General features: G+C 48.0%; 4 protein-coding genes across 11 annotated transcripts; 1 reads left to right on the top strand and 3 right to left on the bottom strand.

Annotated features, from left to right (window-relative positions):
• Positions 1–361: 361 nt before the first annotated feature.
• On the bottom strand, positions 362–2,880 carry apex2 (APEX nuclease (apurinic/apyrimidinic endonuclease) 2). The gene is made up of 6 exons (XM_053848323.1): positions 2,645–2,880; positions 2,222–2,305; positions 1,964–2,144; positions 1,754–1,897; positions 1,614–1,683; positions 362–1,549 (listed from the first exon to the last, which is right to left on the bottom strand). Exons 1-6 carry the CDS (start codon positions 2,859–2,861, stop codon positions 560–562), a joined length of 1,686 nt encoding a protein of 561 aa, XP_053704298.1. The 5' UTR covers positions 2,862–2,880; the 3' UTR covers positions 362–559.
• A 3,738-nt stretch (positions 2,881–6,618) lies between these two features.
• LOC128750044 (uncharacterized) lies at positions 6,619–17,358 on the top strand. Of its 6 annotated transcripts, XM_053850180.1 has the most exons (11): positions 7,189–7,280; positions 7,460–7,738; positions 7,805–7,907; positions 7,978–8,068; positions 8,215–8,356; positions 8,455–8,507; positions 10,865–10,981; positions 11,069–11,184; positions 11,339–11,512; positions 11,668–11,869; positions 17,241–17,358. In XM_053850180.1, the coding sequence occupies exons 2-9, from the start codon at positions 7,466–7,468 to the stop codon at positions 11,392–11,394; spliced, it is 951 nt and encodes a 316-aa protein (XP_053706155.1). In that variant the 5' UTR covers positions 7,189–7,280; positions 7,460–7,465; the 3' UTR covers positions 11,395–11,512; positions 11,668–11,869; positions 17,241–17,358. The 6 variants fall into 6 exon arrangements, with proteins under 6 accessions (XP_053706152.1, XP_053706155.1, XP_053706156.1 ...); XM_053850181.1 differs by lacking the exon at positions 17,241–17,358 and having other exon boundaries at positions 11,668–12,098; XM_053850177.1 differs by lacking the exons at positions 7,189–7,280; positions 11,339–11,512; positions 11,668–11,869; positions 17,241–17,358 and adding an exon at positions 6,619–6,764 and having other exon boundaries at positions 11,069–11,272.
• Positions 10,080–17,995, bottom strand: LOC128750041 (complement receptor type 1-like). Its single transcript, XM_053850170.1, has 13 exons — positions 17,761–17,995; positions 17,508–17,693; positions 15,815–16,039; positions 15,564–15,755; positions 15,384–15,480; positions 15,254–15,327; positions 15,020–15,196; positions 12,669–12,893; positions 12,418–12,609; positions 12,238–12,334; positions 12,108–12,181; positions 11,874–12,050; positions 10,080–11,817 (listed from the first exon to the last, which is right to left on the bottom strand). The coding sequence occupies exons 1-13, from the start codon at positions 17,882–17,884 to the stop codon at positions 11,774–11,776; spliced, it is 1,884 nt and encodes a 627-aa protein (XP_053706145.1). The 5' UTR covers positions 17,885–17,995; the 3' UTR covers positions 10,080–11,773.
• Positions 17,996–18,005: 10 nt separating this feature from the next.
• Positions 18,006–27,950, bottom strand: LOC128750042 (6-phosphofructo-2-kinase/fructose-2,6-bisphosphatase 2-like). 3 transcript variants are annotated; one of them, XM_053850171.1, is made up of 18 exons: positions 27,804–27,950; positions 27,439–27,625; positions 26,929–27,000; positions 26,688–26,850; positions 26,126–26,251; positions 24,979–25,075; positions 24,715–24,781; positions 22,045–22,119; positions 21,920–21,976; positions 21,730–21,854; positions 21,176–21,383; positions 20,961–21,107; positions 20,793–20,897; positions 20,178–20,307; positions 19,659–19,721; positions 19,520–19,584; positions 18,560–18,748; positions 18,006–18,349 (listed from the first exon to the last, which is right to left on the bottom strand). In XM_053850171.1, the coding sequence occupies exons 4-18, from the start codon at positions 26,776–26,778 to the stop codon at positions 18,296–18,298; spliced, it is 1,599 nt and encodes a 532-aa protein (XP_053706146.1). In that variant the 5' UTR covers positions 26,779–26,850; positions 26,929–27,000; positions 27,439–27,625; positions 27,804–27,950; the 3' UTR covers positions 18,006–18,295. The 3 variants fall into 3 exon arrangements, with proteins under 3 accessions (XP_053706146.1, XP_053706147.1, XP_053706148.1); XM_053850172.1 differs by lacking the exon at positions 26,929–27,000 and having other exon boundaries at positions 27,804–27,949; XM_053850173.1 differs by lacking the exons at positions 26,929–27,000; positions 27,439–27,625 and having other exon boundaries at positions 27,804–27,944.
• Positions 27,951–27,960: the final 10 nt, after the last annotated feature.

Here is a 27,960-nt window from a genome sequence, read left to right on the forward strand (position 1 = left end):
TGTGTCTTGGAAGATAAGTAATAACAACGTAAGTAAAATATCCACAAAACACTAGCATCAGATAGAAAGTTGCTGGTTCAAATCCCAGCAACGAAAAAGCCATGTTTTTTTTTTCTTAAAAACATATGATTGTTTTTAGTTGTACATCAGTGTGTTGTTTCGTATAATTTTATTATTAAATAATAATAACCCATATTTTTCTAACTCCAACAAATACTTCATTATATTCCAACCAAATACATTGAATAATTAATTATACATTTATTTGTGTTATACAATATTTGAAAAATGATGTCTGATAGCAACATGACACTCTTGTTCTTTGATTTGTTGTTGTTGTTATGATGTACTTTCAAGGGTGCACAATGCCATCCAACCTGAAAATGTTGAGTGAAAATGTAGAAACATTTAATTGGAAAATTAATTCCTAAAATTTTACTCGACAGACTTTGTGCTACTAAAACGTGCACAATGAACGACTGCACAGGAACAGAAAATATACTTTATTAAAATAAGTGTTTTTGGATTTTTCTCCACAAGATTTAAAAAAAACTTTTGCTTATGAGCGGCCCTTTTCCACCCAGGCAAAGTAGTTACAGCGAGCCTCCGGGTTGGAAGCGTGACCCTGAGGACGTGCGCAAACGAAAAACTGTTTGCCCAGGTTTGGCCCCTCCTTCTTCACCGTCCGCAGCACACAAGGCTCTCCGTGAGCCTTACAGCTGGGTGGTGGGGGCGGGCCGTGAAGCACCGACTTCCAGAAGTCCATGGAGGCTCCTTTCTTTGAGTGTCCAGCAGGTGACCGAGGATCAGTTTGGAGTTTCGACTCCTCGCTTGAGTCCTTGACCCTTTTGCTGCTCACATCTGTCTCACCTTTCACAGATGCTGATGTCACTATTGAAGCCTCATGGTTTGGCAACGTTGCATCTGTGAGTTTGGGTTTGAAAAAGGACAGAAGACTCCCTTTTGGTTTTGAAGAAGCTGTTGTTTTTGTCTTTTTCGCCTTTGACTGAGCAGATTCTGCTTGCGACAAACGCTTTCGACCCTCGATCCCAGCACGGAAGGATTTTAAGTTCTCCCTCTGCTCCTCCTCCTCTTGAGACCCAGGCAACGCCTCCTCCTGCTTGCATGGAAGCGATCTCTGCTCGACCCGGACAAGGAAGCGGGAGAGTTTCTGCTGCCTGCCAGCAAATTCCGGCAGGTAGCAAGTGGCGAGAGGAGGAGGCTTGGAGTTGGACAGGAGGGCGCAACTCAGTTCCCCCCACACAGGGCAGTGATCAGACCCTTCCACCTCCGGCATGATGTCGGCCGCCACAAACTCTTGCTTTGCGAGGCAGCGGTCAGCCAGTATATAATCGATGCGGGTGCCATAGTTGGTCTGCCGCGCCCCGGTGAGGGTGGACCAGCACGTGAAGGCGCCTGTGCGAGTCGGGTGGAACAGGCGAAATGTGTCGATGAACTTCCCTGCATCCTCCGGCGCCTGGTCAGAGTCTTCCTGGCTGGTTAAGAAGTTACTCAGCCATCTTCTGCCAGGGTTGTCCTCGAAGTTCTCCTGAGGAGGAGAGAAAACAGGAATGAAAGGTGTGAAGTCAGTGACGTTGTTGTTGATAACTCACAGCATCGCTGTGGTCGCAGTGATCAATCTGCCGATGAGAAGTGTTGACATCCCCCAAGATGATCACGCTGCTGTAAAAGGATGTTTGGTTCAGTCAACTGCAAAAGTATCACCGGTGAAAGTAGAAAACTCAGTTCCCACCTGCCGCCTTGCAACAAGGCCTCCGCGCGCAACTGGAGCAGCTTATAAAAGTTCAGCTTGAACTGCTTTCTCTCGGGCTTGTCGGGGTCCGCTCGGGGGAAGTACACGTTGATCACAGTCAGAGCTCGGGTTTGGTCCCTGCACCTGCAGAGTCAGCAGTAAAGTGGTCTGACAGTAGAAGACAAATATTTGGTTTTAATTTGAGCTGACTTGATTCTGTGCTGAGTGATCACAGCTCTGCCTTCGTTGTCCAGAAGCTGGAGCTCCTCAGTTGTGAAGCCGGACTGGTCGCCGTAGCACTGGACAGCTCCTTTCTGGCTGCTCAGCAGACCTGACAGACCCTCCTCAGCAGCAAAGGGTGTCGCAGCATTCTTGCAGTACGTGGCAACGCCTGGGTGAAATCAAAAGAAAAGAAACAACTAAAAAAAAATCCAGTGGCTTCCACAGAGGACTGGTGCGGCAGTGTACCTGAATAACCGCTCCGCCCTCGGCTGAAACTGAAGTAAGAGGTGTAGCCGTCCACGATCGCAGTCCTTTCAGTCAGCAGGTCTCCTGTGGTCCAGGCATGAACATGAAGATGCTGACCACACACATCACACGCAATAGTTCCTGGCACATCATGAGCAAGTTGGACCGTATCTGCTGGTTTGATCACGCGAATAACCTTCAGTTTATCTTTAAATCAAAAGCAAATAATGATTGATTTGACGAATTGATGACTGATCTCCAGTTTAGAAAAGTATTTTTTAAAAATCCAACAGGGATTGGGACGTGAGGAATGCACCAATACCGCGCATATATGTGTTTCTAAGCGTGAGCGAAAGAAACATTCGGGGTTTATGAAGTTGGATTTGCTGCACGTGATCAGCCAGTGTTTGTGTCATCACTTACTGGTCACTTTGGTCTCTTGAACACAAACAATATCAGCACCTAAGGAATCTAGGGCTTCCTTTATCCCGCCTCCAAATGTTCGAATTCCGTTGATATTCCAGGTCACGATCCTCATTTCGGCAGTTGAGGAGACAACGGCGGCAAACACGGAAGTAAACCGGAAGTGGAATGTGCATTCATGCATATATTTATGACAGCATTTATTGGTGGCTCGCATTTATTCAGTCGATAAGATGGCAGCTTACGGGCGCATTCAAAAGTAAAAGTAAAGTGTTAATGGGTTGATGGGTGTTTTTTTTTCTTCATGCTTATTAGACCGACGAAGGGTAACTTATCAAACACTGCCCTCGTGTGGTACACAAACGGTAATATAACGGTGCAATGCAATAAAAACCGAAAGGCTTTTGATACTTTCAAGGCTTAGTCCGGACCGGTCAAGGTAAAAAAAAAAACAATTTGAGAAACATTTAGAGTGAAAACTACTGTAAATAAAACTTACTTTTTCGTCGTAACCGTAATGGTCAACGCAACACACAATTGTATGTTACTGATAACTAACATACCAAAGAACGCCAACAATGACGTCATTCGATAACCAATCTCTAAACTAATAGTTTAACAGTTTAAACAATCAGTGTGCCGTTAATGGTGTGGTGTTTCCTGTTAATTGTTTTGTGTTTTGCACCTCTCGGCCACCGTACTCAGCCCGCCTCCTTATCGGTGAATGGCTGGCCAACTGGCCCCGCCCCCGAGCGCCAGGTGAACTAGTCCGCTGATGAGCAGCTTGGTGAACAGGTGGATGAGGTGAACGACAGGTGAGGCCGTTTGTCAGCCCAGAAGAAGAGGCGCTTTGTCTCCGGGAGCTGACCTTTGTTGTTGTTGTTCAGGTCAAACGTGTTGTTGTTGCGGCTGTGTGTGAGCTGTGTTTGCCTTGGTCTCACTGACACTGGGTGATGACGTCTTCTCACGCACGGTGCCACTGTCTGTGGTTCAGGTCACTGACATGACGCAGCAGTGTCTGCAAGATGTTTCATGGTCATGTGGAAGAGATGCATGTGAGTTGTGTGGAAGTGTTTCCTCAGGAGAAGAAACCCTGCAGCAGCTGGAGGGTGAGACGTCGCTTTGCCATTTCAAGTGTTTCCTTTTGGATTTTGGGCTCTTTGACATCCTCAGAAGACCCAGACCTTTGTTGGTGTGAGACCATGCTGCTGCTCACTTGCTTCCTCTTGTTCCAGGTAGCTGCACTCAGAAGGCCCCTGCACACAAATGGCGTCAAATCTGGCTGCAGCACAGTAGTTGGTGACTCAGCACTTTTCAGTGAGGGGCGACTGGTGTTTCCAACCAACTGTCTTGGTCCTGAAGCTCAGCATTGGAGGTTGTAGTCCTCCTGAGGACTCTGAGGCTTCCTAGAGTGCCTGGTGACCCTGTGGCCCCTGTATTCCTGGGGGCCTGTGATGTGTGAAACTGATCATGCAGGAATGTTCTGGTGCTTATTTGCTGAGACATCACTCTCAAGTTACTGATGAACCTTCTGTTTCGTCTCTTCAGATGGACCCGCCCTCCTCAGAGCAGCTCACCTGGGCTCTTCACCGACCTCCCAGTCACTTCTTTGTACATAGGAATCTGAGCTGTTGGTGGACCTGCTGCAGTGACTTCCTGTTTGAGGTTGAAGGTCCTCTGCACCCCTGGAGGTCCAACTGGTGAAGAGGTTTACTGCAAGCCAACATGGTCCATGTCAGAGGACCACGGATGTCACTGTGTTTCCCAAGTTATTTTGACAAATCATAATCCCTGTTCTTGTTCCAGGTAACGTCTGACTCTGAGTCTTTCTCCTCAGCTGCACTGAACAACCTCCAAGAGGGACGAGGAGCTTGAGGTGGTCCCTTCCTTCAGTGGAGGAGCAGCCCAACTCTCCTGTAAGTTCATGCATCCATGAAAAGTGCTCAGTCCACAGCATGTTCATGCTGGTGTCTTTCACAGAGGTACTTTCCATTCAACTAGATCCATGTTGTTTGTGGAGAGGAGCCCAGCACTGGTGTGTGCTGTCATGTTGACGCCATGTTCTTCCACAGTTGCCAACATGGTAGTTGACATCTGAGGACGTGAAACCTTGAGTCTCAAGAGGTGACTGGCATCATGTTTGACTCACCTTTGTTCTCACGTCATGTTGATGCTGAATAAAGTGGTGTCTTGGTGACTGTTGTGCCAGGTGGACTCTGCTGCTTTCACTTCACTTCAGAGGAGTTTGTGGACTGTAAACAAGCAACTCTGAGGTTGAAAACCAAAGAAACTCTGCTTCTCTTTCTTTCTAAAGTTTGTCCTCCAAAGGTTGGATTGTTTTGAAACGGTCTCTCAAAAACGTGATGTCACATGACACCCATAACTCTGACTTTTCCAACGGTTTTCGCGTGACATTTGCGATGCCTTCAGGTGAATCATGGCCACATGGATGTTGGACCTTTGAAGTTGTGTGAGGGGGGGTTTGATTTGTACTGAGTTCATAAGCTCCACTCTCATCTTCACTCTGTCATGGTGCTGTTCCTGCTGCTGTATTTGCTCTTGTGCTGTAGCTCAGGTCACATGACCTCATACCTCAGACTCTACTTTCATTTTTCCCTTCAAAGCAAAGTCCTCATCAGAGGCTCAATCATCATCATCTGCTGCTGCTGTAAACACTGGTTTCTAACTCCAGCTGGTACCAACACCCTCATGGTGCATCTCCTCCAACATCTCTCTGAAGAGAAACCTTTGTCCACCAAAGTTCATGTCTGGAACTTGCTGTTTGTCCTGCAGTTCTCTGTGACTCGCTGACTCATGCTGACCTGACTCACGACTCACCCAGACTTCCCTTCTGACTCATGTTGCAGAACTCCATGTAAAGTTGGTAACATCACATCTGTCCACACTCTCATATCATACATTCCAGTGGTATCTGTCATGACGCAGCATGTTCACTGACTCCTCTGTAGCATCTGTACTGCAAGAGCTGTGTGGAAGTGTGTACTTCCCTCGCAGCTCTGGAAGTACGTACTCCTCCTCTAGGTAGTAAATCTCTCTGTATTGCTCAGTCTTTGATCTGTCAGTGTTTCCATGAAAGCATGTCCTCATGAGGACCAGTGGCTGCTCCACATGTTCCTCTCTCACTGTAGCAAACACCAGCAGTGTCATGGTCCAGCTGTGCTGCTCAAGTGGCCCCTGAAGCCTCTGGAAATCTTCTGCTCTGACTCTCTCTGAAGTTTCTGCTTTTGCTGACGTGATCCGTCTGAAACCGTGACCAGTCTGACCTTCACAGTTTGGGATCTGAGAGCTCAAAACTATGGCTGTTTTGAGCTCTCTGATGCCAAGCCTCAGTGCAGAGAAGCACATGAACATCACAAAAGCCCGGGTCAAACTCAGCTGAGACTCACTGAAGCCTGGTGGTGAAGGAAGAAAGTACTGCTTCCTTCAGGGTGGTGTGTTCCTCTGAAGTTAGAAAAGGTGCCGTTCTTCTCCTGACACTCGCGGAACACGTCGACCCGTTTCCCTGCGTCGTGCCCGAGTCATGGACCAAATTCAAGACTGAACCCTGCTGCTGCCCTTCTGATGGTACAGTGCTGCTTCTACTTGGTATCTTGAGTTTGACAGACTTTATGGCTCCATCTCTCATTCCTCTGGTTTCTCCATTGCAGCTGGACAGTTGTGGTTCTGCTGGAGGCTCTGGTCAGGATCCTCAGCTGCTGTGGAGCGACGGCCATGAAGAAACTGAACCTGAGACGTGATCACATTTGTGCCTTTTGACTCCAGTGGAAAGACTCAAGAGCAGCGTTTTTCCTCATTTACTAAAGCAGTGACATCTATTGATTTGGTGATGAGAGTTTTTAACCATGAGACACAAGCCTCGCTCCAGTCTTGCAGCTGTCCTCATCCGCTCCGTCTCTTCAGTTGTCCGGCTGGATGCGCCACTTTAGTTCCGCGAGCAACGGACGCGTTCCCGTCATTGAGTTACATATAAACACGCGTGACCAGCGCTCGCGGTGATCGTCCTGCATGCAGTTCTGTTTGTAGCCACAGGGGGCGCTGCAAGAGGACGACTGACTGGAGCATCCTGCCGGGATTAACGTGGTCACCTTCTTCTTGTGAGGTAAACCAGAAGGTGGAGGCTGTTTTCTTTGGTTTTTAGTTCTTGCAGAACATTTTAGACTTGTTTTTATTCGTCAACTGTCACGCACATTCACTCAGTTTTGTTACAACGATGGCGTCTCCTCGTCATCGTCATGAGAAAATTGCGCGTTGACGATCGTGTTTCGCTTCGTCTGACGAATTTAACGCTGACGTTGACAATGTTGGAACAATATAAAGAAGTATCGTTTCGGAGGTTATGGAGAATATAATTTATTAAAATGATTTAAAATATAAAACGAGCGCTCTGTTTTTTCAGTAGATTCATTCAGTAGAACTAAATACATTAAAAACATATAAATGTCGTCATGTCAACATATAAAAGTCACCATCACTTGAGAATAACTTTAGGAAACTGTTTCTTCAACTCGAACTCACGTCACTAAAGGCAGAAGTGGAGAAGGAACTCAGTCGACGTGTTCAGTTTTCTGGAGCTGCTGTCGACAGCGAGGCTCGTTAGCTTCAGTTGCTAACCGAGGTCCGAACATTTCTTGTCTCGATAGTTGCTCATGTGACGCTTATTCACTTCAGATCAGCCTGGATTTAAACGCGTGACTGATCTTGGCGTCACATCCACCGCCTTGTCAGTTGAATTAGGTCGCGGGTTTGTTGTGAGTCAGGGATGTAAAGTAACCGGATGTCACCTGTGTTTCCCAGGAAGCCATGAGTCAACTGTCCGATATGATCGAAGCTCTGTTCCACCAAGGTCAGTTTGATGCACCTGATCAGGAGCTGGTGGTGGTGAGCCAGTCCTGCTCAGTGGAGACCAGGGAGCCTGGTGACATGGACCTTCAGCCCTTCACAGAGGAAGTTGCCCCCCGCCAGCCACGGCCGCTCCTCTCTTCAGCCGCTCCTCCGTCGCTCCCTGAAGCAGGTCACTTCTCCACCTCCAACGCAGACGGCGGTCAGAGGGAGGCACGTGGAGCCACGCAGGAGGTGGGCCTGGTCGCCACTGGACCATTGATGCCAAACTACCACTGAGCAGTTTGTTTGTTTTGAAAGAACATGGACCCTGTTCACAAGCGTCGTCTGCGTCTCGCCGCTCGCCTCCGTCCCCAGAGTCAAGCTTTAAAAGACAGCAACAAGAAGCTCACAGCAAACAAAGGTGATGTTTTACATCAACAGTGTTTGAATGTATCCAATATTAGCAACAAGTGACTTGGCGCTCTCTTCAGCAGATCAAGGTTGTTGTGTTCATCCTGGCCCTCAGACGACTGGGCTGAGTCTTCGGAAGGAGAGACACAACAAGAAGGAGAGGCAGCGCAGGTGAGAGGTCACATGGTGCTGCTGCTGTTTGTTGACCATTTGTGCCGAAATGTTTCCAACTGGCATCAAAAGAGCGAGACGTTTTCCAACTGACTGACCATGTTGGGTTCATTCGTCTGCTGAATGTGAGTCTGTGTTCCGTGCAGGGTGATCATCCGTTCATGTTGCGACAAACTCAATCTCCTGGTGCCGTTCTGTACCAAGTTTTCCGACAAAGCCACGACTCTGAAGTGGACCACAGCTTACCTGGAGCACCTGCAAGACACCTACGGAGACGCGCTCAGAAAGGTGCGCGAGCTTTGTGCATCTCAGCACTGACCTCCAGTGGTGTGCAGCGGAAGTGCATGTGATGAAGCCGTCTGAAGTGAAACACTTTGCTTCCGCAGGAGTTTGAGACGATCTTCGATGAGAGTGTGGACCCCACTGAGCGATCCACGCTGTGAGCGACACTCAGCCTTGTTCCTCCTGCCGCCGATCACTCGGCTTTCAATCGAAGCACATTCACTTTGTTGAGATTTTGTTCTGATCAATTGTCAAACGTTTCTTGAGTCAGTTTTCAGTTCATTAATATCTCTGTCCTTTAAACGTATTTGTTCCTTGTATGAGTTTAGTGAGCTGCTCAAATCGACCCTCAACTCACGCGTGCATGAATTGGTGCGTGTGACTCCCCCTAGTGGTCATCAGTAAACATGGCAGTTGGATGAACTTGGACCTGTGTTGGAATGTTGTTCACAGCTGGAGAAAAGAGGGACGTTTTCCTGAAAAGTGGCTTTATTTGTTCCTTCTTACAACATGTCGCTGTATCATCTTACCGTACATACAACAGTCACCAAAAATAATAAATAGTATTTAATAGTTACAGCACCGAGAGCACAGGTGTTGATGCTGGTGGAAGAGTTTCAGAGGTATTTTACACTCTGAATCTTCCATGTACAAGTTTTATTTTGTTGACTTAACCTTAAGACTCACATGTTGAAACAATAAAAGCCGCGTGTGTCAGAGCCGTCTCCGTCCTGCCGGGCTGGACCCCTGTCACGCCCGTCCTTGGTGACTCCTGACACTCCAGGTCGACCTTGGAAAAGAGAGTGAGACGTGTTGGTCTCCATGACTTCACTGAATCACAGATGAAATGTACAGCGCTCAGTCAGCATCACTTGAGAATAGAAACCCTCATTCTCATCAAAGCTACATCTGAATCACCTGAGTGTCGCTGCCAGCAGACGATGGCGTCGGTTCTCTGCAATTCTACATGTTGACCACAAGACCATCGGTTCTGTGCAATTCTACATGTTGACCACAAGACGAGGTTAATCCAGTGAGTGGTTTTGGTTGACTGAATGTGCAGGACAAACCATAATGTGGAAATCTGGATGAACACATAAAGGTCAGGCAAGCAGAAACCTCCTGGGTTCAAATCCCACTCATGTCTCAGTGAAGTTTTCCAGGTGCAGTTGTTGGAGAGAAATGTGCTGGCAGCCCAGCGTGAGGTGTGAAGGTGAGCTGGTGTAGTGGTGGCTTCAACCGAGTCCTCAGCAGGCAATGCAGCAGTGCTCGTACGCCTCGATTGGTACCGAGTTCGAATCCCACGCTCCCCCGGTGATCTGGATCGGCCGTCCTGGGTGCAGGTCGGGGTGGGGGCCGTGTCCCCACCTCGGGGTTCAGCTGGGTGCTATAAGGGCTTATGACAAATACTTCCATCCTCCATTGGAGTTTTGAAAGAGAGAGGGGTGGGACTAAGCAAGGGATAAAAGTGTATAATAAAGTCAGGAAAATGTCACAAAAATAGTGAAAGAGGAGACAAGAATAAAGAATCCTTTGTCTTTTGGTTTCTCATTTTCCCTCTTTTTTTTTACTTTCTTCCTTGAAACAAATAGTCTTTGGGATCCTGCAACACGCAGGAAATAAATAAAAAGTTATTATTGAAAGTAAAAAAAAAAGGTATGTATGCGAAGTTAGTTGGCGACGACATTGCATTGTTCATGTTACTGAGGATTCTTTATTCTTGTCTCCTCTTCACCCTTCTCTTTCACTATTTTTGTGACATCCCCACTTTATTTTTACGCTTTTATCCCTTGCTTACAGGAGAGTTGGGCTGCTCCTCCACTGAAGGAAGGGACCATCTCAAGCTCCTCGTCCGTCTTGGAGGTTGTTCAGTGCAGCGGAGGAGAAAGACTCAGAGTCAGACGTTACCTGGAACAAGAACAGGGATTATGATTTGTCAAAATAACTTGGGAAACACAGTGACATCCATGGTCCTCTGACATGGACCATGTTAGCTTGCAGTAAACCCTTCCCTCGCAGCTCTGGAAGTACGTACTCCTCCTCTAGGTAGTAAATCTCTCTGTATTGCTCAGACTTTGATCTGTCAGTGTTTCCATGAAAGCATGTCCTCATGAGGACCAGTGGCTGCTCCACATGTTCCTCTCTCACTGTAGCAAACACCAGCAGTGTCATGGTCCAGCTGTGCTGCTCACGTGGCCCCTGAAGCCTCTGGAAATCTTCTGCTCTGACTCTCTCTGAAGTTTCAGCTTTTGCTGATGTGATCCGTCTGAAACCGTGACCAGTCTGACCTTCACAGTTTGGGATCTGAGAGTATGCAGAGAAGCGAGTGACATGAACATCACAAAAGCCTGGGTCAAACTCAGCTGAGACTCACTGAAGCCTGGTGGTGAAGGAAGAAAGTCCTGCTTCCTTCACGGTGGTGTGTTCCTCACCACTGCAGTTAGAAAAGGTGCCGTTCTTCTCCTCAGACTTTATGGCTCCATCTCTCAGCTTCATTCTCATTCTCCATTGCAGCTGGACAGTTGTGGTTCTGCTGGAGGCTCTGGTCAGGATCCTCAGCTGCTGTGGAGCGACGGCCATGAAGGAACAACTGTCTTGTTTGAATAAACTGACTGGCTCTCTGCTGACTTGGTATCTGACTGCTGGCTTTTTTTTTTTTTAATATAAAGTTTCATGACAAATGTAGCAAATGAGTGAGGGACTGCTGTGTATGTCCAGGAGAGCAGCCAATGAGACTGGTGATGGAGCGCTGCTGTGCCTATGGTTCGCCTGCAGGGGGAGCAGTGTTGTGACTCACCATTCTCTCTACACTCAGCTCCTGCGGATGCTGGAAGGTGTGTGCTTGTCTCGGCATCTCGCACAACACATCAGTCCATTAAGAAACCACAGACTTTTCTCCCTCAAAGGACCTTAGAGTCACAAGATCCAGTATTTTCTCAACAATCTGCACAGATTTCACTGGTAACCAAGTGTTTTCTCCCCCTTCAGAGGTCGGGGACCAGTTTGGAGCCATGAAAGTTAAAGTCATCAAAAATCTTTGCTGACTTGGAAGGTTCCAATTCTGATTTGCTCTGTTGTTTGGCACCGTGTCCCTCAGAACCAGACCCGACCTTCTTGTTGTCACTTCAGAACCCGACTCCGACCTTCATGTTGTAGCAGAAGGTGAAGCTTCAGAACATGTTTGGAAGTTGTATTTATTTTTTTAAATAAAGACTTGACTATAATGTGTCATAGAGTTGGTGATATTTTCACTTGAATTGTTGTAAATTTTTTTTGTCTTTCATTTTTTTTAACAGTATGTATTTTGCAACTTGCAGACAGCGAGTTTGGTGCTGGAACATAGGAAAGGTGAACTGCAGTACAATGGTCAGGAAAGTCCAAGTGCTCTGTGAGTTTCCATGGCAACGTGTCTTCCTCCGGAAGCTACTGGAACCTGCGCCAACATTTGGGACCATGGCACGATCTTTCTGCGGGGATAACCAAGTCACTTGAAGCCAGCAACTGGATGTGTCATGAAAGGTACCTTCACACTGAGGCGTGCTGCTCCAAGTGCCATCTTTAGTGCACCAGACGTCCCTCGACCCGACTATGACGCCCACACTGCAGTGATACCGCACCACGGTCCTGTACATGTACGGAGGCTCCGGAGCACCGTCGTGCTCTGCGTTGGCCACCACTGGAGGCTTGTCACACTGCACCGCTGAAACATCATGCACTTCAAATAAACAGCCAGGTGGGGGTCAAAGGTCATGCGCACCTTCACAGACGGGAACTCGTCCGTCCCAGCCGAAGTTCAGGCAGCGCCTGGTCGCCTGTCCCACCAGCCTGTACCTGTTGGAGGACAAGAGGTTGAGGCTTCAGTCACCTCGCCGACAGGCTGGTATCACCCTTCGTCGCAGGAGGCCGTGGCCGTGTCCCCGAACTGGACCCCAGTGTAGGCGAATTGGCCGTATAGAATCTCTCCGGCAGAGCCGCACAGCCGACCTGCAACATGGAAGGGAGCGGTCACGAGGCAGGACAACATCTATGATCTGCTCCAGTCCAGCATGAATGCGATTTGGTCTTACGTTCGCACTGAAGCAGCAAAGGAGTCCACTTGCCGTCCACACACCAGCGGAATCTGCTGCCCCCTGCTGAAGCGTATCCGACGCCGCACACAAACTGAACTCTTTCATTGTGGTCAAAAGTCTCCCGGTTCGCGTGGCGCTCTGCGATGTGGATGTTGGGATCGTGGACGTCCCTGGGAGCAGCGCAGCCGCCTGGACGGCAGGTGGGAGCGTGAGAGTCGGAGGGACGAGGGTTTGAATCTCAGACTCACCCTCTTTGGCGGCTTGGTGCTTGTCAGTGGTGGGGGAGAGGCGACACCGAGGGGGTTGGGGCTGCCATTGGCCGCTTCGGTTACACGTGATCTTCTTAGGTCCGTCCAGCTGGAACCCTGGACTGCAGGTGATGATGGCACTCTGCCCCACCTGGTACACGGTCAGGGACCCTTCGCTCTTCACGGAGTTTGTGACTTTTGGGGGAGAGCAGGAGGTGTGTGCCTCTGAGGGAGCGAGAACAACATGAGTTGATGGATACAAGGTGTGTGTCTGTGTATATATATATATATATATATATATATATATATATATATATATATATATATATATACACTCGTCCTCAAAATTATTCACACCCTTGCTAATTCTTGTGATTTTTTTATTTTGTGATGAAATGAATGATTTTTTTCAAATGTGTGTGTCAGTTATATGTGGCCAACAATTGACAGAATGACAAAAATATATTTATTTATTTCTGGGGTATTCTATTTCTGGCGTCCCAAAAAATGGCATGTTCAAAATGATTCATACCCCTGACAATCTTTCAACAAAAATGTGCCAAATGTGGTATTTTTTGTCGAGTACTGACTTCAAGATGTCACAATGAAGTAAACATTGTTGGCCAAATGTTAAAGTGTAAAAAGACATCTTTCCAGAACACTATAAATAGGGGGAAAGTGTTCAGGTCATTCTTCATTTCTGGTCATCATGGTCAAGAAGGAGCAGCTCAGCGAGGACCTGCATCAGCGTCTTGTTTGTAGCCACAGTGAAGGAAAAGGTTACAAGACTATTTCCAAGCAGTATGATCTGTTTCCAGAGCATCATCAACAAGTACAAGAGGTTCAACACCCTTAAAAACCTCGGTGGCCGTGGACAGAAGCGTAAGGTGTCCCCCAAACTTGCGAGGAAAATCTGCCGAGAGGTCAACACCGACCCACAGATGGCAACCAAGGCCCTCATGGAAACACTTGACCAGGCAGGGACAGAGGTGTCACAGTCCACCATTGAGCGAGTCTTGCATGGAGGAGGTCTCCATGGACGTAAACCTCGGAAGACACCGCTGCTCAGTAAGAAACATCTGTCAGCTCGCCTGGCCTTTTGTAGACGCCATCTGAAGCAAGATCCCAGCTTTTGGTTAACTATCTGATATCTGATCTTATCTTTTCTGATGAGACAAAGTTGTAGTTATTGGGCCATATGGATGCTCAGTATGTCTGGAGGAAGAAAGGAGAAGCCTGTAGGCCAAAGAACACTGTGCCTACTGTCAAGTATGGTGGTGGAAGCATAATGTTATGGGGATGTTTCTCCTCCACTGGCACAGGGAGTCACGTCAAGGTCCAAAGGAACCATGAAAAAGGAGGATTACATCAGGATACTTGATGAAAATGTGAAGGCATCCGCAGTGAAACTCCAGCTTGGCCACAACTGGACGTGCCAGCAAGACAATGATCCTAAACACGCTATATATATATATACACACAGAGTATATACACTCGCATGTATGTATCATGAGGAGCCCAGACGTGGGAGGCCTCAGGCTGTTCAGATCTGGGGATTGTGATGTCACTGAAGAATGATGGTTTTAATTTGTTCTTTCACAAATCCTTTGTTGGTTTTGTGTCTGTCATTTGCACAGAGCATCATTCTGCTGTATCCATGTGTGTGTGATGGAGAGAGAGTGTGTCTCATGCATGAGCTGACATGATGCTCCTCCACATGAAAGCTTTGATTGTGGAAACCATCAGCTGGTGCTGTGCTCTGGCAGGAGTTCTTTGGAGGTGGGTCCTTTTCTATGAGTTGCTGTGCTCGGTAGAAGGTTGTGTGGCAGCTGTGCAGAGCTGCTTCTGTCACCAGCTCAGCACCTTGGTGCATCTTGGGAATGGAGCTGGTTCTTGGACCAAGTGTCTTGTCTTGGCTGTTTTCAAGTGCTGCTCCTCCATGTGGAGGATGAATGTGTCAGGTCAAGCTGTCTGGTGCTCTTGGTGCAGAGGCAGAGGAGCCAGGGTGGAAGGCAACAGGCTCAGACTGATGGGGGTTCAAGGCCCATTTGGCCTTTAAGTGTCACACACCACATCTTTTTCAGTGTTGGGTGTGAATGAGCTGGAGAAATATGAGAAACGAACTGTGTGGATGTGACAGTGACTTGGTGGAGTGGGTAGAGCAGTGGCTCAGACACTGGTGATTGTGTCAAGTGTGGATTCAAATACCAGCGCTCCCTCTAGCAGCCCACTGAGAGGGGAACGCTGTGTGATGGAAGTGAGCTGGAGGAGTCTCGCGAGGCAGCAGGAGGGTGGCAAGGGCTCAGCAGGTGAGTGGACAAGTGTCATGACGCGCGGTAAAGTATTTTTACCTGTGCACTGAGGCGTGCTGCTCCAAGTGCCATCTTTAGTGCACCAGACGTCCCTCGACCCGACTATGACGCCCACACTGCAGTGATACCGCACCACGGTCCTGTACATGTACGGAGGCTCCGGAGCACCGTCGTGCTCTGCGTTGGCCACCACTGGAGGCTTGTCACACTGCACCGCTGAAACATCATGCACTTCAAATAAACAGCCAGGTGGGGGTCAAAGGTCATGCGCACCTTCACAGACGGGAACTCGTCCGTCCCAGCCGAAGTTCAGGCAGCGCCTGGTCGCCTGTCCCACCAGCCTGTACCTGTTGGAGGACAAGAGGTTGAGGCTTCAGTCACCTCGCCGACAGGCTGGTATCACCCTTCGTCACAGGAGGCCGTGGCCGTGTCCCCGAACTGGACCCCAGTGTAGGCGAATTGGCCGTATAGAATCTCTCCGGCAGAGCCGCACAGCTGACCTGCAACATGGAAGGGAGCGGTCAGGAGGCAGGACAACATCTATGATCTGCTCCAGTCCAGCATGAATGCGATTTGGTCTTACGTTCGCACTGAAGCAGCAGAGGAGTCCACTTGCCGTCCACACACCAGCGGAATCTGCTGCCCCCTGCTGAAGTGTATCCAACGCCGCACACAAACTGAACTCTTTCATTGTGGTCAAAAGTCTCCCGGTTCGCGTGGCGCTCTGCGATGTGGATGTTGGGATCGTGGACGTCCCTGGGAGCAGCGCAGCCGCCTGGACGGCAGGTGGGAGCGTGAGAGTCGGAGGGACGAGGGTTTGAATCTCAGACTCACCCTCTTTGGCGGCTTGGTGCTTGTCAGTGGTGGGGGAGAGGCGACACCGAGGGGGTTGGGGCTGCCATTGGCCGCTTCGGTTACACGTGATCTTCTTAGGTCCGTCCAGCTGGAACCCTGGACTGCAGGTGATGATGGCACTCTGCCCCACCTGGTACACGGTCAGGGACCCTTCGCTCTTCACGGAGTTTGTGACTTTTGGGGGAGAGCAGGAGGTGTGTGCCTCTGAGGGAGCGAGAACAACATGAGTTGATGGATACAAGGTGTGTGTCTGTGTGAATATATATATATATATATATATATATATATATATAGCCTGGAGCCCTATCTCCGGAAATGAACCCCATTGAAAACCTACGCTACCTGAGCTACTTGAACTCTTGCACCAGGAGAGGAACAAAGTCTCACAACAACACTCTCAGACAATGGTGGAGAGCAGGTCAAGACGCACGAAAGCTGTGCTTCAAACAAATGTTGATTCCTGAACTCTTGCTCAGTTAAAACATGAGTGTTGTGATGTTTTTATTTTATTTACCTTTTGTTTTTTTGACCATTTGTCATTTTCTGCAAATTAGTACTCTAAATGATAATATTTTATGTGGAATTTGGAAGAGATCTTGTCAGTAGATTATAAAATGAAACAACAATGTTCATTTACTTAAACACACAATTGCCTCCTTCCCTTCTGCCCTCTCTTTCCCTTCCTCCCATTATCTTCTTTGTTCTCCTTTTTCTTTCCTCTCCTTCTTCCACCCTTCCTTTCCTTTCCATGTTTTCTCTCCTTTCCCAACATCGCTTACCCTTCTTCCTCCCCTCCTCTCCTTTCTCTCCTGTTACCCTTTCCTTCCCTCTCCTCCCCTCCCCTCCCTCCACCCTTCCTTTCCTTTCCTTCTCTCCTTTCCCAACATCCCTGACCCTTCTTCTTCCTCTCCTCTCCTTTCTCTCCTGTTACCCTTTCCTCTCCTCTCCTCTCCTCTCCTCTCCTCTCCTCTCCTCTCCTCTCCTCTCCTCTCCTCTCCTCTCCTCTCCTCTCCTCTCCTCTCCTCTCCTCTCCTCTCCTCCCCTCCCCTCCCCTCCCCTCCCCTCCCCTCCCTCCATCCTTCCTTTCCTTCCTTTCTCTCCTTTCTCAACATCCCTGACCCTACTTCCTCCTCTCCTCTCTGTCCTGTTACCCTTTCCTTCCCTCTCCTCCCTCCCTCCATCCTTTCCTTTCCTTCTCTCCTTTCTCAACATCCCTTACCCTTCTTCCTCACCTGTGACTCTCTTTCCTCCCTTCCTTTCCTCTCCTCTCCTTCCTCCCTCCCTCCCTTTCTTCCTGGTCTACCTCCTGGTGTTCAACATTAGGACACAGGTTCTCACTCGCACTCGACTGACGTGAGAAGCGTGTCTCTGGATGAGTGAGCACCTCAAACTCTCTCTCATACAGGCAGCAAGTGGCCCCAACAACAACCAGGACAGTGACGGGTTCTGATGCTGACACGTGACGTCACCACTACAACATCCATGTTGGATCATCCTGGTGTCAAAGATGAACCATCACCAAGTTCAGTGAGTCCGAGTTTGACGTAACCCCTTTAAATTCGCTGAGTTCTGACGGACACGCGCCACCAGGGGGCCCTCCATCACCGCCCGTGTCCAGCACAAACAACACACCTCACTTCAGACGGTCAACACTTGCGGGGTCAGAACTTACCGTGGCAGTTCGAAGTCAGCTTTCTCCACTTTCCGTTCGTGCATTGCAGCCAGCCCTTTCTTCGGGTCGCACTGTTGCCGTGCGCGCACCAGTAGCTGACCTTCTCGCCGTCACGGAACTTGCGTTTCTGTGAGAGCTCGGTCTGCGTGGACAGCGGGGGCGGCGAGCATTGGCTTCGATCCCGAGCTGTGAAATGACAAGGTATGATGAGGCTGCGATTGGAAAGGAAACCAGGGGAGTCATCTCCATTTACCTGCGTCCAGCAGAGTGACACACAGCAACATCAGAGTCCAGCTGAGGGTCGCCATCATCACTCCTGTGCGTCTACCAAGAACTGGAGGGAGGAATGAAGCCACCAGAGGGAGGGAACAGCTCATCCACGGATGCCAGGAGGCGGGTCCAAGACGGTACCGTTTTCACCTCCAACTGTGCCCCATCTCGCTCAGTGACGCTGCACAGCTGTGTCACGTGTGAAGAAAGCTACAGAAACGGACTCTCTTGACCCACAGTCCTTTATTAAGAGGCACTTTACAAATGCACTGACTGGACACAAGTCACCCGAACTTTACAGCAAAGAAGGTCATTTTTACAAACTAGCCGTACCAAATGTAACAAAGACTTTTGCAGTCAATGTAACTCAGACAAGTATAAAGACAAAACCTGAAACCCAAGAGCTCAGAGAACTTTATTGAAGAGGCACGGCCTTTATGGTCCAACAGCAGTTTTCATTTGGAAACCTCAGGTGTAGAGCGTGAAGGTGGCGGAGGCATGGAGCCGGAGCTCTGGTTTCAACTCCGGACGCAGTTGTCCGCCTCCGTCGCACTGAAGCCGTTGAGAGTTTCCTGAAGAGAGCCACAGGGTCAAACAATCGCAAGAGAAGAAAGGCTGCTGGATCCAGCAGAACCAGTCAGTGGAGAAAAAGGTGGTTACAAAGTTTAGAGACACAGCTCTTGTTGCTACATGACATTTGGGGTGAATTCTTCAGAGCCTTGAATCCATCAATTCCAGTGACAGTGTTCCGATCCCACAGCCGCTGGAGTCTCAACACTGACCTCACTCTGCAGCAGCTCTGCCCCCTCTGGTAACTGCATGCTGGGCAAAGCGTGGGCCTCAGATGTGTGGGCGTGGGAGGAGCTGCCCATACTGTACATGCGGGGACGCTTGACCTGGTCCTGGCTGGAGTGCGGACTGAAGCTGTTCCTCCTCACCACAGTGCCAGGTTGGTTGGACTGGAGTGGATTCTGCACACAGAGGTGACATTCGTCATTTCATGAACAGAAGCGACTGCTTAAAAATAGGGATGAAAAACAACAGGAAGTGGTGGCCAAACCACCAAGTATAAACCTGACCATCTTCCAGTGGAACTCATCTGCCTCAACTCAACCAGGATAAACCTAAATGTGGGGAGTGAATGTGTTTATGAGGTCAGACTCAAAACAGGAAGTCGGAGCAGCACTGGCCCATTGGTTCACTTGGCACCGATTCCTGGTTTGGGCTGAAGGTGAAAAAGCCACCCAGGGCCACTGGCATGAAATGATCTCCCAGTGTGGAAATATATTCAAGTATCACATTGAGCCCCCAGATTCATGGGCGAATTGAAGGACCGCAGATAGAAGCGACCTCACAGAGACTCAATAGTTGAGGAAGCATCCAAGTCAGGAGCTAACTGGCTGAGGTGTCCTGGTCATGAGTCGCTGGGAGGAATCTCAGGGTCAGAGCCAGGACATGTTCTCTTGGAAAGGCCTGGGGAGGAGGTCTCAGGAAGGACTGGAACATGCCTCCATGACCCAGTTTCAGTTATGCAGAAAAGTGTTTGGACTGTGTAATATTAACTCGGATGCAGCCTCAGCAGCAGTGAAGAATACGCCGAGTGTTTTCAGGGAGCACGAGCATCAATGAACAGAGGCGCCAGCAGTTTATTATGGGTCCTTTAAAAATACAGGATGTTGAGTCCTCCCAGCGCCCACTCACTCTTCCAGGACGGGCTGCAGATTGGAAGCCGAAACACTCACCAACGGTCTGTCCCTGTGAGTGTTGACGGCGTCCACCTTCAGATCAAACACGTCCACTTTACAGCCTGGGGGAGGGAGAGGAAGCGCGTGACGCCAGCTGCACCACAGCCCACTGAACACCAGGGTCCCGGCCACTCACCATAAGCTACAGGGGTGAGCTTCAGCACCTTGTGGAGCGGACACTTCAAGTACGGCAGGTTCTCTGTAAACACAAAGGTGAGTGGTTCCAGCATGAGCTCGGCTCGGCATCAAGGGATTACGCAGAAGCCGTCTGCTCTGTCATCACCACAGCGGGAACCGCAGACAAGCGTCATGGCCACCGCACCCTGCTGTGGCCACCACTTCCCTCCTCACCCACCCAGTCATTTCTGGGACAGAGTCACACCAGACTCTTTCCATGGAATTTGTTTTGGATCAGAAATATCTCGGCTCCTCAGCAGGCCAACAAACAGAAGAGAAAAGACATCACTCTCTGAAAAACATCTGGTGACACAGGACCAACAGTCTGCAGCAGATAAGAAGCGGCCTTGGTTCTGGCACATGAGAATTATCGCTCGTATCTGCTCCTCTAATCGAGTCGCAAAAGACCAGTTTGATCCTTGGGTCACTGAAATGTAAACTGACCGATTTAACTCCAGAACATGGACCCGTCTCTCACCCGTGCTCTTGTCCAGGAAGTAGGCCAGCAGGCACCTCATCACGGCCTGGTGGCAGATGACCAGCACGTTGCCTTGGCGCTCCAGCTCCATGATGACCGGCTCCAGCCTCTGCACCAGGTCCTGGTACGACTACAGGGGGGACAGTGGTGTTAGTTCCTGAGAGCTACTCTCTGTCCTGTTGCACCACACTCTGGCAGCAGCTTCACATTCTGCCCAGAATAAACATCAAATGCTTTGCTTCATTAAAATGTTAAACATGAAATATGGGTGTAAAACATCAGCTTCTTGTCCTTGGGCGAAGCTTCAGCTGAGGTCATGATGGTTGGGGTCCATGCTTCGTTTCCTCCTCTTTTCAAGCTACACACTCTCACTGTAGTTATCAGTTGCAAAATCTCATTACGACACCACAGTTTCAGGGTTTATCCAACCTTCAGCGACTGATCCTCCTTGGCAGCAGGACGAGACATGCTTGGCCTCAGAGAGTTTAGGGAAGGGTTCAGGCAGTGATCATGTTTGTTTGCGGTTTGGTCTTTTCAAATTCCAATGAAATAAACCCCAGAGTTGTACTCCAAGTGGGAGTTTATTTCAGACTCCATCGGGGTGCAGAGCCTTACCTCCCCACCAGGGTAGCGGTAGTGATACTTGTCCTGGTCCCTCAGGGCAAACTCATCCGGGAAGGTTTCCTGAATGCTTTGGTAGGTCATCTCTTCACACACGCCCTGCAGACAGGTGAGTCAGGGATCAGAGAGAGTCAACACCGGCGACGTCACACGGTGACGCACAGCATCGATCTCGTTGAGGATCTTCCACTGCTCGTACGGAACGCCCAGCTCCTCCGCGGTCTGAATGGTGCGCCTCAGCTGGCTGGTCCAAACCTTCAGGTCTGACAGGTGGTGCTCCTGCACGAAAGCCTTCAGGGCTGCTGCGAACTGAAATGAATGAAAGAAACCATGACCCAAGGCCGCTCTGACATGGACCTCAGCAGTGAGCGACGCACCTGTTTCCCCCGGGCCGACAGCTCAGAGTCTCCTCCGATGCGTCCCTCCACATTGTGGTGACTCTCGCCGTGACGGCAGAGGTAGATTGAGTGCGAGTGCACATGGATGTTCATGAGGTAGTAGACGATTTTACTCTGGATGTAGTCCTGGACCCTGTTGACCAGGAAACGTCTGCCCACATTGATGACCTGGATGAAGGACAAGCTCCTGCAGTCAAAGCAAGCGGAGATAAGAGACCATGAATTATCACCACAATACCCTGTTACAGACTAAATAAAACAATGATGAATTTCAGACGTCAAGGTTTGGACCATGAAGGTTCTGATGCACTGTGATGACGGAACAACATGAAGAAATGAGGACCCCTGGTGGACGAAGTGAACAACTGCACATACACAGCGGATTTAAAAATGGCAGCAAGATGACAAATACATGCATCTCTTGCTTCAGTTTCTTTTGGAATTCTGAAGCCCTACTCACAGAACCTGGGTCCAATCCACCAGCACTGAGCAATAACTTCAGATGACATGCAGGTTAGAATCAAAATTCTTACATGTCATGATCATCAGGGTCCAAAGGCTGGTAGGTGACTTTATAACATTCTATCCTCTTCAGAAAATCCTCCATGACACTCTCTCTGTCTCTCTCAGGGTAGTCAGGGCTGGAGACCTTCACATCCTGGAAGAGATATTTTGATTTTCATTTTCAGTCAAGTGTAGTTACAAGCGTGATTCGTCTCTCACCAGGATATTGGCAGCTATGACCTCTGGATCGTCGCATATTGACTCCACAAAAAAAACCTAGAATTCAATGAAACCACATGAGGTCAAACCACAACTCTTACAGCGTAAAAGCCCTGACATGTCACCTTGTATGAATGTTCTTTTGCAAAACCAAGGATGAGCTCCCTCCGTTCTCTTGTGGTGTTGGTGGCATCGAAAACCTAGAGACACACAAACACAGAAAGTCATTACAAAATCATGAAGGGTCATGAAACCAGTTGCACGTCAGTGGGGACATTGTCACGTTTCAGGCAGAAGACAATCCTGAAGAAGAAGAAGAAACAAAAGGCATCCATGAAACATGGATGACTGGACGACCACTGAGAAGGTCCTGCCTAAGGCCCACAAGGAACCGCCATGGATGGTTGTCACATACACTTGGGGGCAGCTACCAGCTACCATACATCACCGTCCAGAGTGTGACAGGCTATGCAGGACCATGACCTCTCGGGAGGCTACAAGGTCGCTTAGCACCGCAGTCACCATGGAGGAAGAGGGATGAGCAATCATCCATGCTCATAGTGCTATGCCAAACAGCATCTAGATCCACTGGAGACTGCAGAGAGACGCAAGAGTGGAGTAGCAAAAAGGTAAAAAAAAAAAAAACATGGTTTGGAAACAACAGGCACTGTGCCACCCAAGTGAAAAGTGATGACAATGTCATCGTGGAGGAAGTAAAGATGACACACCAACAGCAGACACTGACATGTAGCTGCAACACTAAGAATCTCTAAAACATTGTTCATGAAAATAACTGCCGCCGTTAGGGACATCACCAGCAGCCACCCCAGCTACCTGTCACATGGAGACTGCTGTCACGTGACTTGCTCCACAATGTTCCCGGAATTGAAAAGCAGTAGAGGGATACACACTCAACAGGTACAGAGATGTTGGAGAGCCACTCCTGTGCTAAACAGCTTCGTATCTCAGGCGGAAAAGACAGTCAGTCTCAATGACATTGATGACCTGCAGGCAGCCATCATCCAAGATGGCAGCCGCAAGTGGGGACACTAACAGTGATCTCCAACCTACCGAGAGTTGCTGAACAATCTTCTGAAAAAACAAGCGTAGTCTGTTAAAGACACAGCAGAAAAGTGCCAACTTGCTATGTAGCAGTGAATTGTAAAACAGTGACAGGGGCAAAAAATAAGGAATGTGATAAGGAAGTAAAGACATCGGAGTGCAAGACATACATCATTGAAGATGGCCCCTGCTTACTCCCTTTCAAGGAGGTAAAGAATGCACCCAACATTCAACAGTGGAAAAGAGCTTCAGAGACAATGAACTGAACATTTAAAAAACATGGGCAAAACTTCTGCCGACATCCAAGATCCACTGACCTCTAATGCTAACTACGATTGAGCTGAAGAGGTCGCGATGCAAAAGCATTCCTCCATAAATCCACACCCATGATTCACCAAGAGCGTGCGTCAAAACACTCGACCAACTTGCCGAGTCAACATGGCTGATATCGTGGAGGCCACAGTCCCCTACTGTGCAGACATCAATCGTTTGAGTGATGAAACCAAGACTACTGTAGGAGAGCAGAGGACGTAAAACTCAGTCAACCAGGGCAGCTGGTGAAAACAGTGAGAGAAGCCTGAGAGAAGGTGCCGAGTGTATCATTAAGGAAAAGACGTGAGGACAAGGAGAGGTGGGGAAGGAAGCATGAGGCTCACAGTAGTGCTGCGCAACGCACGATTAGTGCACAAAATACCAGTGTTATCAACTAGACCAAAACACATAAATGACAAAATGTGAGGTTTCTAATTTTTTTTCGTAAGTGGTTAGATGAGAATCCTTAAATAAAACTTTAATGCCTTTCAGCTGGCATCCATTGTGAACCTGTTAAATGTCTTTTCCTCCAGCTATAGATAATGCTGGCTCAGTTTGAATCAAGAGGGTGAGTTAATTGAAATTAATAGAGAAAAAAAAACACCAGCAGCTGAGTTAATGATTGTATAAAGAAATGACATACCAAAACCAGGAGGGCATTTATGACTGGTCCTGGGACAAAGCTACTTTGATACTGCAGCAGGCATTTAAGCTCTCACAACTTTTCCGGTATCATACAACATAACATACAACCAACTATAATAGTGACCATCATAAAGACAATCAAGAACACTTGTGCTTAAATGTTGCTTAATAACAGAGAGAGAGAAAGAGAGATCACTCTGTGGTGCTTCTGACTCGTCCCCCATGTAACCTCAGAGGACAGAACAGCCGATGTAAGTCAGCGATGAGTTCAGTAATCGCGCAGCGGAACATCGCGCTTTACTCAATTGTGCAACCCAAGCCTTTGAGGAGGCAAAGGAAATATGGGAGAAGCATATACTGCAAAAGCTTGGGGTGAAACTGAAGAGGAAATGGAGCAGAAGATGTGCAGCAGGTTAGGTGGATGAGAGACGAAGGTAAAAGAGGTTTGAGGAGCTGATCAGTAAAGAGAAAGAACAGTAAAAAATGATGAAGCATTGTAAGGAATAAGCTAGGTCACATGATAGCATGGCCTAGAACACATCAGCTGAGGTGTGAACCTGTACAGAAGAAATCGAAGGACTGCTGAACACAATCGAGAGTATCAACAAGAGCAGCAATTAAAAGGATCTAGTTGACGAGTCACACATGAAGATGTGGAAAAGAGCCGAGGTACATAAGGACCATGAAGAAAGTGACGAGAGAGGAAGAGGGGAATAGGTTGACATGAAAACTGTCAGAAAACGCTTGAGAGGTGGCTACATTTTCAATTTACTCACAGCAATCTGCCCTCCTTCCTGGTCCAGGTAGGCCTTCACATCCTGCAGCGCCACCAGTGCACACTGTCTACAGGCACAAGAACATAGTCATCGTCTGCAAAAATAATTCCACTTCTCTGGCAGGCTGTTAGAACTTTGATACAAAGGGCATGCAGCTAAAAGTGGGTCAACAATATGGGAGCCAGCTGTGTCCCTTTAACTTTTGGAACCAGACATCAGAGCAGACACTGTTGCTCTCACCTCATTCTCGTGCCTATTACTTACTTTCTAATCTTCATGGCTTCTTCATTGTCATGTCTGAAGAAGTCATATGACTTGTACGACTTGACTGCTTCTCTTCTATAAACGCCAAGGTTAAACACTGCGGGCGAGAGAGAATGCAAATACAGCAGAGAGTATGAGAGCTTCCTCTTCAAAGCTTTATCCGCAGAACAGGTTCTTCTACATTCTACTTTGTTGACTGGGATGCAGGAGCTTAATGAGACATCAACAGACAAACATTTATTTACATTCAGGGCACAAATTCCTTCCAACCTCATAGTCATCTTTCAATTGATTATTTATTTTGTAATTCCACTAAAGGAACTGGATGCTCAAGTGTTGGATTGATTGATCCATAAATACTCAACAGGAAATCACAAGGTTTTCCTTAGACCTCCGCCAGCAGCGAGGTGGTGGTGAGAAGGCCACTCTCATGCAGGGACATGCACAGAGAGACCCCTAGTAGTGCTTGGCCACAAGGCCCTTTTCCCTGACTGAGAAAGCACCCCTTCTGGAGCCCATTTTTTCTTCATTGAAAAATAGGAGGAAAAACGTATTATTGGAATTTGTGCAACCTGCATCTGCTCATACCAGGCAGAGCCGCAGCCCTACAATCCGCATCATGTGATACATTTTAAAAGGGTATTTTTGGATTGCCCTATGTATCATTTGGTTGTTAAAAACACAACCAATGTGTCTTGTTCGATTGTTTGACATGTGGAATTAGCTCACAGTAAAATGCATTAAATTCAAAACCGACTGAGGCAGGTGACGAACCTGCAACCTCTGGATGATTTCCCAAAACAACATGCATATGTTTTTGTCACAGTAGACACATAAAAGTTGATTATTTCAGTTTATAACGTTAAATTTTACATGGATTGTTAATCTACCAGAACAACAGTAAATGAATTGGTACACTCTCCTTTGCCCGTAGAAATATACATGCATTTAAATCCAGTTAAGTAACAAAAATACATACATTCTAATTGCTCCAAAAATGTGTAAAAGAGAGAAGTAAAAAACATCGAAAACATATTTATCTACTTTGCTTGCATTTGTTTTTTCCCCAATTACCTAAACTGTTCGATCCTGACCACAGTTTTTCCCACTATGAATTACACTGCCCATAAAAATGGTCAGCACCGACCCTTGGTGGGAACTCCGATCCAGTTGAGGTATCGTGTCAGCTTCTTGGACATGTAGGTTTTTCCTCTGGCAGGCAAGCCAATCATCACTATCACAGTGGGAGAGTTGGTCATGTAGGAGGCCCAAGCTAGAGTGGAAACACAACAAGATTAGCAGGCAAAAACTGAAGGACTTAAAGATGAGGTGATATTTCACCTTCAACTTTCTCAATTTCAAGACATACTTTCATGGTTTACTCTTGCCAAGGTCAGTGGGTTGGACGCTGTAGTAACCATTCACCAGACTTTCAACGATTTAGCTTAATGTTTTCCTCATACCCCCGTCATCTCACATCTGCTGGTTCATATTTCCCCAAGTCTGGCTGCTAAGCAACCGTATTTAGTAATCTAATATGACTTGGGTAGCTCACTCAATATTGACTCTCAAAAACAGGAATTTTAGATTAGATAGCCTTCATCTGACAACAATAACAAAACATGACGTGGAATTTAGAATATAATTCTACCAGGGGATTAACATCAATGGAGAAACACAACACAAACAATCTCCATGGAAAGACTCACAGCACTTTTTCTCATTCACTCGAAGGTCCATCCTTTTAGCGTCAGGGGGGCCATCGGACACCGCAGAGGGTTTTTTCAGCTGTGCTGCCATATTAAAAGGTGTGTTGTGACTTGAGGTTGGATGACTGAACTTGGCTCTTTCTTGGTTACGAAGTCAGCATCTCTGTGATGATGAAGACAAGACATTAGTGGACGTTCAAGATCAGAACTTGCATCATATTCATCTACATGTGTGCCTGACCATTCTCCTGAAGTTAAACATCCACAGGAATAACTGGGCGCTTTCTCCAAATATGAAGATAAGTAACCAATCCTATTTGATCAGACACAAAAATAAAAAAAGATTCAACGTTGATTAACTCTCAGTCACTTCCTTCAAGTTACAATAAATTACACATGCTACGAGGAAGTTTGAGCAAGGGAGATGTCAAAATACTAAATAGTAGAAACAGGGTTTAGACAGCATCCTTGAAGCAATCGCTGAAGCCAAAAAGGGATGAAAGGAGTTCGTAGCTTTGTTGTTGCAACTACATTATCTTTCACTTATTTACATGTCACAGGCAAATGAACGCGCGTGGGTAAATATTCTTCAGTGAATGATGAACATGGTAGTTGTATCATTAGCACTGATCCTGTCACACACCGGGTCAGGCATGTGTCGCCCGCCAAGTGCATCACTTCAGTTCGCTGGTCGTGTCACAAAACACTAACCAGCTGACAGAAAACCGCTGCCGAAACTTGCTCAACTCACCGAAAGTGACTGAGAGAACGTCGAAGAATACGCCTCGCTTCTTTGTTGAAGTGTGTCCGCCGCGGCAGACACCTTCCTCCTCGCGGATGACGTAGCTCCTCCCCGTACGCGAGTCTATGGCTCCTCCCCTCGCAGTTTGCCGACACCGGAAACACGGCGAGGAGCTCTTACCACTACTTCCGAGAGTCTCACAAAATAAAACGAAACATTTTCATTAAGCTTCAAATTGAGCTTCAAACAACAGGCGCGTTGGCAGACATAACACGAAGCGAACGCCTTTACACCACGTATCATCCCCCACCGACAGTGAATGTGCAAACACTTGCATCCAAATCCAAACTGACTGGACACTTTTCAGGACTCACCGCAAACATGAGGCTTCGAGAGTTCATCACTCGTCACTTTACGACCTGTAGACAGAGCGACGCAGTTTACGACAACACTGAAATGAACAGCGTTCATTGACTTTTTATTTTTATGCAGCCATGCTGCTGTAACCACCCAATATCCCCATTGTGGGAA

The sequence above is a fragment of the Synchiropus splendidus genome, chromosome 18 (genome assembly GCF_027744825.2).
Source record: "Synchiropus splendidus isolate RoL2022-P1 chromosome 18, RoL_Sspl_1.0, whole genome shotgun sequence".
NCBI lineage: Eukaryota > Metazoa > Chordata > Actinopteri > Syngnathiformes > Callionymidae > Synchiropus > Synchiropus splendidus.

Excerpts from the sequence above, each read along its gene's own strand:
- LOC128750041 (XM_053850170.1), bottom strand. The coding sequence starts at position 17,884 with ATGAGCTGTTCCCTCCCTCTGGTGGCTTCATTCCTCCCTCCAGTTCTT. Across the intron at positions 12,335-12,417 it reads TTTGCTGCTTCAGTGCGAAC|GTCGGCTGTGCGGCTCTGCC; the intron begins GTAAGACCAAAT and ends TCCATGTTGCAG. Across the intron at positions 12,051-12,107 it reads ACGAGTTCCCGTCTGTGAAG|CGGTGCAGTGTGACAAGCCT; the intron begins GTGCGCATGACC and ends ATGATGTTTCAG.
- apex2 (XM_053848323.1), bottom strand. The coding sequence starts at position 2,861 with ATGCGAGCCACCAATAAATGCTGTCATAAATATATGCATGAATGCACA. Across the intron at positions 1,898-1,963 it reads ATCACTCAGCACAGAATCAA|GTGCAGGGACCAAACCCGAG; the intron begins GTCAGCTCAAAT and ends CTGACTCTGCAG. Across the intron at positions 1,684-1,753 it reads GCCTTGTTGCAAGGCGGCAG|CAGCGTGATCATCTTGGGGG; the intron begins GTGGGAACTGAG and ends ATCCTTTTACAG.
- LOC128750044 (XM_053850177.1), top strand. The coding sequence starts at position 7,466 with ATGAGTCAACTGTCCGATATGATCGAAGCTCTGTTCCACCAAGGTCAG. Across the intron at positions 7,908-7,977 it reads GAAGCTCACAGCAAACAAAG|CAGATCAAGGTTGTTGTGTT; the intron begins GTGATGTTTTAC and ends CGCTCTCTTCAG. Across the intron at positions 8,508-10,864 it reads CCCACTGAGCGATCCACGCT|CTGGACAGTTGTGGTTCTGC; the intron begins GTGAGCGACACT and ends TCTCCATTGCAG.
- LOC128750042 (XM_053850171.1), bottom strand. The coding sequence starts at position 26,778 with ATGGCAGCACAGCTGAAAAAACCCTCTGCGGTGTCCGATGGCCCCCCT. Across the intron at positions 19,722-20,177 it reads CTTCCTGGACAAGAGCACGG|AGAACCTGCCGTACTTGAAG; the intron begins GTGAGAGACGGG and ends TTGTGTTTACAG. Across the intron at positions 18,749-19,519 it reads CTCACAGGGACAGACCGTTG|AATCCACTCCAGTCCAACCA; the intron begins GTGAGTGTTTCG and ends CTCTGTGTGCAG.